This window comes from Anabas testudineus, chromosome 22, assembly GCF_900324465.2.
Source record: "Anabas testudineus chromosome 22, fAnaTes1.2, whole genome shotgun sequence".
NCBI classification, from domain to species: Eukaryota; Metazoa; Chordata; class Actinopteri; order Anabantiformes; family Anabantidae; genus Anabas; species Anabas testudineus.
The window spans coordinates 19,907,581-19,917,143 of NC_046630.1; the positions used below are offsets into that span (position 1 = coordinate 19,907,581).

Below are 9,563 nucleotides of genomic sequence, written 5' to 3' on the forward strand. Positions count from 1 at the left end.
CGAACAGATTATGGAACACGTCAGAAATGGCAAGTGCTTAATTAATGGAGTAAACTCAACTAAATCAACTAACTAACTAACGAACTAAACTAACATTTATAGAAGGTGAAAGTTGTATGTCAGTCCTGTGAAAGGCTGGTGACCTGTCCAAGGCGTACCCCGCCTCCCGCCCAGTGACAGCTGGGCTGTGGGCCACTGTGAGTGTTTTATTTTGAAGACATACTTCCTGTTTGGTGATTTCTTGAGGCCACTTGACGGAGTGTCGCTGTACGTGAAGTCATGTGACAGTTGTTGTGAACATGTGTAGGAGGGCGTTCCTCCTCTGTGTAAAGGTCCGATAAACAGGCGCGTTTGCGAAATGAACCACTTCTCTCTAGAACCGACCACCGGGGATCATAAACTTATCCTCCTGTCCCCGGCTTGATCTGTCGTCGGGTCAGCTTCGGCAGTGGGAACCTCGGGGGGGTCGAGGCTGACTCCAGGTGCGTCAGGTATACTTCACCTGCTGTAAGGTACCAAGGCATGAACAGGGGCGATGAAGAATCAATGACCAGAAAAAAACAGTGTCCTTAAGATGATTTATTTGCCGCCTCTGGACTTGGACTGTTTGTCTTCTTGGAGGGGAAAATGAATTCCCATGTTTATCAGGGTGTCCTACAGGATAATGTCAGGTCAGTAGAAGCTGGGTGATGCAGCAGGACAATGACCCTAAACATCAACGTAAATCTACAACAGAATGACCTCAGAGACTCAGAATCAAGCCCCGACCTAAACCAGTAGCTGTGGAATGACATGAGGAGAGCTGCTTACACCAGAGGTCCAAGAAGAATATGTCAGAGTGTTGTTACTTAATAAACATTGTGTAAACTTAATCTGGGGAACCACCAGACTGGAGGTCTAGACTCAGTAGATTTAGAACTAAAGTTAAAGATCGCCTTCCTAAAGGACGTCTCAGCAGCCACCTCCCGTGATGCTCTCTGGCTCGGTGACGAGCACAGGTAAAAGCATTTTTAATGTAATAAATGATTTTAAATATGGAGGGTTAATTAGTTATAAACATGTAGAAGTAGCACAGAGAAAGTAGGCGATAAAAGTACTGAAAAAAAATATTAGTCAAAGAGTATGAGAGACGTCCGCTGGCTGATAAGTGTGGACAGACTTTTCTGTCAGAGCAGTAGTTACATGTAACTAAACAGTGTCCCATGATCTACTGCAACGAAGATGAGACACAGCAACAGCTCCTGATGGACCGTTACAGATCTCAGGAGGTGTGGACGGTCCTGGAAGGTCTCAGTCTGGACTTTGATGTTAATTACAGCTCCATCATGTACGGACTACTAAGGGAGAACATGCCGACCAAACAGGTGGAGATGTTCCAACTAATAATGTCCAGAGTCATGACACACTTATTGAAAAATGAGATGTGTGATGGTCACAAATCAAACTGTAATAGACAGTAACACAGTCTGCAGACATGAGACCTCCGTGAAGTAAGAAGAAGAAGAAGTCTGGACAAAATTCAACAGCTGCCCTGGTACTCATTGGACATTTGACTGCTCACCCTGCACTTTTAGCCCATTTATTATTGTTGTTGTTGTTATAATTATTATTGTTATGATATATTGATGTTGTTGTTTTGCACATGTACAGATGTTTAAATGTCATTTTTGTATTGTCCTTGAAACTTTAATAAAGATTTGTTAAAACGCAAACCCAAACCCGTTTGAAGTCTGTGATGGTCTGTATTTCTTGCCACACTATCTGGGATCAGAGCAGCTGAAGTGTTCTTCAACCTGCTTTATACTTCTGTGAGATTCCCCCTCTCTTTGTCAGCTATAGGCCTTCCTGTCTCCAGAGAGGGATGCTGCTTCTGCTGCCTGGAGGAGGAGGCTGACCTCCTCATCCAGGACTTCTGGTTGGGGAAAATGCCGAGAGGTTGCTACTGAAACCTGTGCTACATAACAGACAGCACCATCTATCCGCACCTTAACTGCCTTTGTTCTGGGTGTTAAATTCTAGTTTTAGTGTGCATGCTGAGTAATGTTGAGAGACCCATAAATTGATGAGACCAGAACTCCCAAGATTCAAGACCGAGCTCTTTATTTTCTTTGTTTCTTAGTTGTTTGTTTTCCATGTGCCTTGTATATTTGTGCTTTATGCTCTGCAACAAGAAACATGTGACAAACATGAAGAAAGTAGATAACAACAGAACTAAAAAAAAAACACAAACAGGAATATTATGTGAGATTCTAGATTAAATTAAACCTACATGGACACATACAACACATGACCGAAGAGAAGGACTGAACAAAGAGAGGAAGCCAGTAGATATAACCTCTGTGAGGAGGTGATTCTTTCCAGGAAGGGATGTTTGATTCATCCCTAAGCTGCTCTGGGGTTTGCGCATTTGACTAAGTACTGGGGTGAAGTTCAGGAGTCCTAGGTGATGTGGAGTTCTGTAAGCATCAGTCATCAATTTACATAAATTAGGGGGCCAAAACATTAGAACCACCTTTACAATAAAATGACAAGCACTCCCACCTCTGGGGATGCAGAAGCTCAGTTGGTAGAGCAGTTGTCTCTGAATCCCAGGGCCAGTGGTTTGATTCCTGGTTCCTCCTGGCTCCATGTTAAGGTGCCCTTGGACAAGACACCGAAACCCTGTGGTAGTGAAACATGAACTATCTGGCAGCTGTGGATACATTCTTTATTGTTAAATCTGTCTCTGATCACAGCCGCATCACTCAGCAACTTGACAAAAATGACCAAAATATTTCTGCTTAATTCAGCAGTTCTACAAATATCAGCATTTATCGAAACCTGTGTTTTTTAAACGGAACCATTGAACCACTGTTTGTAATTGACATAGGACAAGTTCATAGACTAACAAGGCTTCAATCATTTTTTTTTTCATTTTTTTCTGCAATTATTAATATCCTTTTTATAAATCAATTACGAAATTATCCAGGTTATTGTTATTCTATTATACATTCATCTATCTGACTACATAATACTCAATTTAAACGTGTTTACTACCGACAACAGACTGACACTGGGTAGGAAATAGGGAAATAAACGATCAATTAAAATAAATATTTGTGAGGAAACATGCGAGTGGTTTATTTGTTATCTTATTAATCGTTATTATCATTATTAACTACTGTGTTCAGAGTTCAATTAATAAAATGTGTGCCACTGTATGACGCGCTGCGTCACAACAGAGTGACAGCTGCAGCGTCCAATCACAACACATATCCCGTTGTTTCTGTTTCGGTCTGACACAGAGCTTCTTTAAAAGATGGCCTACATATTTACATTGGAATCGTTCTGTGCTGTCTAAGCTAGCGGTGCTGTGAATTCCGAGCGTCGACTAGAAGTAAGTAACGTTATGTGAAACAAACAGAGCGCTGAGATGTGGCTTGTAATGAGCCTAACGTCACTGTAACTTCTCCACAGTGTTGACATCAAAACAGTGAGTGAACTGCTCCGACAGCATGACTTTAGCTAGCCTTAGCTAGCCTTAGCTAGCAAGTCGCTATGTTGTTGTAAGCTAATGCTATTACTTTATTTGTCTTTACTGTAGCTGTTTTCAGTGTTGACCTATAGCTCCTGTTAACGGTTATCTTGGGTTATAAGACATAAACAGTGTGTACTGTACTAAGTAACATTTTGAACACAGACGGGTTCTTTGTGGAAAACCAACTGGTAAAGTTAGACGCTGACTGACTTCAGTGTGTGGGGGAAAACACTCCCCAGCCTGTTGACAGACCACTTTAACATTCCTCATATATTTGATTTTCAGCAACACAACCAGACTGGACTGCCGTTACATGAGTACACAGGGACACGTGTTTCCTGTTATGGTATAGCTTTTTAATATGTCTGATGTAAGTCATTTAGTTTTAGATACTGAAGCTTCATTGACAGGTGCCTGTACCTGTACAGTTCATCAGATGAACATGTAGCATCTTCTGGCTCATTGTTTTGATTTTATAGCCTTTCTACACTCTGACCTCCTCAGCAGCAAACAGCAGACAGACCCAGTGGATGTTTTGGTAGCTAAAGGGCCAGATGTTGTTCTCATGCTAAGCTTGAAGGAAAGTAGTTAGGAGACAGGATTTACCTAAAGACCACATAGTACCTTTTTTGTGGCGCTCATAACTGTTTCCAAGCACATAACTCTTTATTAGCAAGTCAGCTTTAATCATGTGTCTGATTTCTATTCTGTTATTTCTCTTTCTAAGTGGCAAAAAGAAATGGTTTAAAAGCAGGAAGTCAGAAAACAACTCTTTCTTAGACGAAACAGTAAAGATGAACTGCTTTAACTTTGATGTACTGTACTTAATGTAGTTGTTCACACAAAGTTTCAAATCAGTTTCTGGAATAACTCTTGGTTTGTTTCGAACGTATCTGACTAAATCACTGCTCATATTTCTTGGCCACTTTGAACTATTATACTAGCAGGTGAGTCTATGATTTTGTATGTTCTATTAATATCGGTAAGGCTGCGCTGAATGACAGAAACATCTCTGTCTCTCTTTTTCCTGTAGATGGGAAATAGAGGCCACTGTTCTACTCTCCTCATCCATGATGGCCAGTCACAAAACATTGTTACCAGTAGTTTTACCAAACCAGTGTCTGTTGGCCCATATGAACGGTCATCCCAAGCTGGACTCTGAGCCCATTTGCAGGTTCTCTGCAGAACCACCTCTCCCAGGTAGCACCATGGAGGAGAGCAGCATGTCCACCAGCAAGCAGCCTCAGTATTACACACAGGTGTCAAGCAAGCTGGACAGTCCATTGGTATCTCCAGTGTTGGACACATACACCAAACAGTGGTAAGTAGTGGATTTGGTCAGAATGTTAAAATGTTTTAGCTTTGTTGTTTTATTGACTAATGTTGGATCTTTGTTCCATATGAAGCCTAACCTGGACATGTGTTAATAAAAAAATGGCGATGTGTTAAATCCAGTGTCCTCCAGTGGAAATCTGTGCATCCATTTATCACTGGCCTACTCCTGTAGTCTTCTCTTGTCCTTCTCTTCAGTGCCGTGCCAGAGAACCACCCCATTTGTCGTATCTGTCATGACAGTGGCACCCAGGAGGAGCTCCTGTCCCCCTGTGAGTGTTCTGGGACTCTGGCCACCATTCACCGCAGCTGTCTGGAGCACTGGCTGTCTGCCTCAGGAACCAGCATCTGTGAGCTCTGCCACTACCAGTTCTCTGTACAGAGGAAGTCCAGGTCGCTGTTCGAGGTACAGGATAACACAGGAACCTCCACAATAAGAATACATTTCCGTTGTGCCATTACATTTAATCCAAAACCTCAATGTGATATTTCTTTTTGGTGGTGGTATAGTGGATGCAGAACCCCGGTCTACGTCAGGAGAAGCGCACACTTTTTGGTGACATGGTGTGTTTCCTGCTCATCACCCCTCTGGCCACCATCTCTGGTTGGCTCTGCCTTCGTGGTGCCATAGATCACCTTCACTTGTCCAGCCGGCTTGAAGCTGTGGGACTTATTACGCTAACTGTTGCTCTCTTCACCATTTACCTCTTCTGGACTCTGGTTAGTGTGCTGAGGTGTAAGTGTGTGGGAGCTGTACAGTGTTAATTACAAAGTTTACTTGCCTGTCCAAGCACAGGTTTCATTGGTAGAGGTTAATAGAGACAGTTTGATATTATCCAGTTCGATATGAGGAACTCTGCACAGCTAGAAATAAAAACTGAGCTAATCCATGAGCAGAACAGTGGTTAGCACTTTCTTCTCACAGCAAGCGAGAAGTTTCACAACACACAGGTGAAAGACTCAATAAGCAGAGCATTTGAAGAAGGTACAAGGTCATGACTAAGTACCTGTCCCTGAATAGTGTGATGAGTTCTTGTTATTGAGTGGCTGTATTCCAGATGCAGAACAGTGCAAGTGGAGTTCAAGCTACAAAAACACTTAATCCTACATTTCCCAGAGTGCAGCTATACAGACATCTCTTCATCAGAGCCTCATTGCATGTTGAACAGCCACATCTTTTAAACTCTACACCTATAGTCTGTAGTGTATGCTTAATGTTATACAGCAATATTCTTTCTTTCTGTCTGTGTCATTCTTTGTCCTACATTGTCTATTCACCAGGTGTCTCTCAGGTATCACTGTCGACTGTATGAAGAGTGGCGACAGTCCAATCAGAAAGTGCTCCTCCTCCTCCCTAAGTCACGTGGTCAACTGTCAGCGCTGCGGCCCTTACAAGGCTTGCAACGAGGAAAGCAACTGTCCAAGGAGTCGATTGTCTGAGCCCAGCTCTGAGATTGGAGGCTCTCTTCATTTGCGTCTCTGTTTGCACTTTAAAGCGCTGCTCTGTTATGTTAGAGTTAGAGGCTGTGTGAATGGCCACAGATAAGATGGTCTAAGCAGCACTTTATTCTCAAACTGGCTGTGGAAAGACAACCTCACCAGGGCACAAACAGTCAGCTTGTGAAGCAGCCGTGTTGGACTGCAGTGTTCAGACAGGAGGTTAAACACTGTGACCATTTTTATACAATAACCAAGAGATCATGGCTGAGTTGAGTAAGATGAGTTCAAGATCAATAACCATTTCCCAAAAGCTCAGACTGTTTCTTTAATAATACCTGTTAGACAATATTAAATTGGTCTTGGTGTCAAATTCTCATCTGTGAGAATTCTGTGTCTCAGCTACAGTCAAGCACAGCCTTAATGTCCCCCCTGGTCCAGGTTTTGTACACACAGTGACAGTCACTGTGATTAAAGTTATTAATCAAACTGATTAAAGTGATTAAGTAACCGGTCCATGGACAGTTTGATTAACAGGGACACACTTAAACCAAAGGTTATTTTTCATGTGAAATTGTTTGTTCTGTTTCGTGTGTGTGTGTGTGAATTAATTAAAAAAATATGAATGTGTTGTATACAGTCTGGGTGGAGTTTCTTATTACATTTAATGTAATTATCCTTTATAATTTCTATGCATTAGCATTTCACTTTTTCTACAATAAGTATGTGTCATGCAGAGGAAAAAATATTCCTGAATTGGAAAGTAAAGGAACATAATCTCAAACTGTCAAAAATGTACACTATCCCTACATCTTTTGAAAACACAAAGATGCACGAGGATCAATTCAGTTTATTTATATAGCACCAAATCAAAACAAAAGTTACAGTCAGGGCAAAACTCAAATTTGTGCATGTGATTTGTTTTTATTTAAAGACAGTTATGCTTCATTTCAATCATGAGTGAATGCACAGAACATCATCTGAACTGAAAAACTCCTCCGGATGATGTCATCTGGAGATACTTTCATTAGACATTAAGGACAATATCTTAAAGCTACAAGACACAGCTTTTATGAGTCAAGCACATTTTACAATCAGAGTTAAAGCAATTGATCCAAACAAGGTTTTTCTATGGATTCCTACATTGAGAGAGTGCTCAAAAGCAATTTGAGGATGTCAGTCACATGGGTTTCTACATCAACACACTACACAGCTTAGCCCCATACTTCCCAGCCATTGCTGTCATAATGACATACCATAACCTCATCCCCACCCCCACTCTATAAGCTCAAGACAGTGTAGCAAAGTGTTGACAATATAAATAACAGCATGAATTCCTAATGGTATTAAAGGACAAGTAGGGCAACAAACTGTTTAGTATTTGACAGTTGAGGTTCCACCTCCAAAGTCCTTACACTACATATCATAGAATTCAAAACAGTTACATTTGCGGTGACCTCCACAACCACTGTGTACCAATAAAGCATACCTCAGTCAAACCACCAAACACCAACCAATGAGACAGAACACACACAGAGGGGCCGACCTTAACAAACAAAGGCAGCTTTAAATGTTTTGTGCTCTAGGGACATGTACAGTGGAACTATATCTGCAATAGGAAATGGGAGAGGTCAAGTTCTTTAGGCGTGGGGAACTTGTGACTCTGAGGCTGTACACACTGTGCCTCAGGTTGAGGAAGGCTTTTCACTCCGTCCACAGGTTGTGCAGGATTCCTAGTGTGAACAGCGCACCAGTCTTCATCTACTCTGCCTAAGCTGTGCCACAAGGGGGCAGCATTTTGACAACATTCCCATGGGCTTACAGTGTTCAATGTTTGACATCAACCATGTTCATGCCAAGTATTCAACAAAACATAGTTGATTTATTGACATCAATTGAAACGTTACAAATATTTTCTTTTGCGCTATTTAGTTTTAATTTGGTAGCAGTAGTGAAGACAAATACAGGGAACAGGCAGAGAGAAGAAGATAGACACACAACATGCAACGAGGAACCCCCAACCAGGATGACACTCAGGATGCCGTTGTCTAGCCTGTAGAAGTCTGTGCGCCCCATCCATGCCTCTCCAGACCATCACTGACCCAGCACCAAACTGGTCACCATGAATGATGTTACAGGCAGCATAACATCCTCCATGGCTTCTCCAGACCGGTTCACGTCTGTCACATGCTCAGGGTGAACCAGGGTGCACCATGCACAGGGCACCAGTGGCGGGCCTCTTAATGCTGGTGTTCTACGGAAATTGATGGCAATTGAGCTCCACGCTGCCAAACAGTGAGCACAAGGCACACTCATGAAGTGTGTAACTGATTGTTTGGTCAGAGACATTCACACCATTGGCTTGCTGGAGGTCTGTCCAGTTCGCATAGAGTAACGCCCTGTGTCCTGGAATCTCCTCCATACTCTTGAGACTGTGCTGGGAGACAAAGCAAACCTTCGTACAATGACACGTATTGATGTGCCATCCTGGAATAGATGGAACTGTCTGTTCAACCTCTGTGGGGTCCAGGTATCACCTCATACTACCATCATTGTTGCCCCTCTAGTGCAGCTGTTGTTGCTCTGTTCATTTCATCCAATGCTACTTAACTGATCAGATCAATGTTACAGAGGTTTAATTGATTTAATGTTAAACTCATTTTTTTTAGCACTATATTTTGGCCATAGTCAAAGCCAAGTATTTATTATTTATGTTGACTGGCAAATGTTCGGAGAAGGTGCTTTAATGCTAAGTCACAAAACCAAAACGACGTGCTGCACTACCCATAGTTTAACTTCTTCCTGTGTTACGTGGCTGGTAGCTTGTAAAGTTCTGCTTTATAAGACAGTTGTAAGACGTGAAAATGATCCTACACACATGGTCAAATATGTTGACTTCTATAGGCTCTGTAGCATCGTCAGTATTCGTGTTAAACCAACTCTAAAATCACCAAACTCCTCCTGCTGCACACTGTTTTCCAATAACACCATATTTTGGTGATGGATATGTGTAAAAGCAATTATTTCACATATTCACATGAGGGAATATATAATTCACATGTGATACACACACATCATTAACACATTCCCATACATTCAATGCAAACAGCTAAGACATAAATGTTTACTTTAAAGTCAGAGCTCATTAAAATGTTGACTTGTGACTACTTTACTGACTTCAGTGTGTGTTTGGTTATTAAAAATACACAATTTCTCAGTCCCTAAATGTGTGGCTCTATTTATTATTAGTGTAAAGCACCTTTTGAACCATTAGGCA

At 41.8% G+C, this 9,563-nt stretch overlaps 1 protein-coding gene across 3 annotated transcripts; it reads left to right on the forward strand.

Annotated features, from left to right (window-relative positions):
- Window positions 1–3,281: 3,281 nt before the first annotated feature.
- Window positions 3,282–6,921, forward strand: LOC113147944 (E3 ubiquitin-protein ligase MARCH3-like). Of its 3 annotated transcripts, none has more exons than XM_026339294.2 (5): window positions 3,282–3,376; window positions 4,551–4,838; window positions 5,048–5,255; window positions 5,360–5,569; window positions 6,131–6,921. In XM_026339294.2, the coding sequence occupies exons 2-5, from the start codon at window positions 4,588–4,590 to the stop codon at window positions 6,287–6,289; spliced, it is 828 nt and encodes a 275-aa protein (XP_026195079.1). In that variant the 5' UTR covers window positions 3,282–3,376; window positions 4,551–4,587; the 3' UTR covers window positions 6,290–6,921. The 3 variants fall into 3 exon arrangements, with proteins under 3 accessions (XP_026195079.1, XP_026195081.1, XP_026195080.1); XM_026339296.1 differs by having other exon boundaries at window positions 5,360–5,585; window positions 6,131–6,284; XM_026339295.2 differs by lacking the exon at window positions 3,282–3,376 and adding an exon at window positions 3,383–3,472.
- The last annotated feature ends 2,642 nt before the right edge of the window (window positions 6,922–9,563 follow it).

What these genes read in the sequence shown, in the direction of transcription:
- LOC113147944 (XM_026339294.2), top strand. Translation starts at nt 4,588, where the DNA reads ATGATGGCCAGTCACAAAACATTGTTACCAGTAGTTTTACCAAACCAG. An exon ending in GACACATACACCAAACAGTG is followed by an intron (nt 4,839 to 5,047) that starts GTAAGTAGTGGA and finishes CCTTCTCTTCAG; the next exon opens with TGCCGTGCCAGAGAACCACC. An exon ending in TTTACCTCTTCTGGACTCTG is followed by an intron (nt 5,570 to 6,130) that starts GTTAGTGTGCTG and finishes TCTATTCACCAG; the next exon opens with GTGTCTCTCAGGTATCACTG.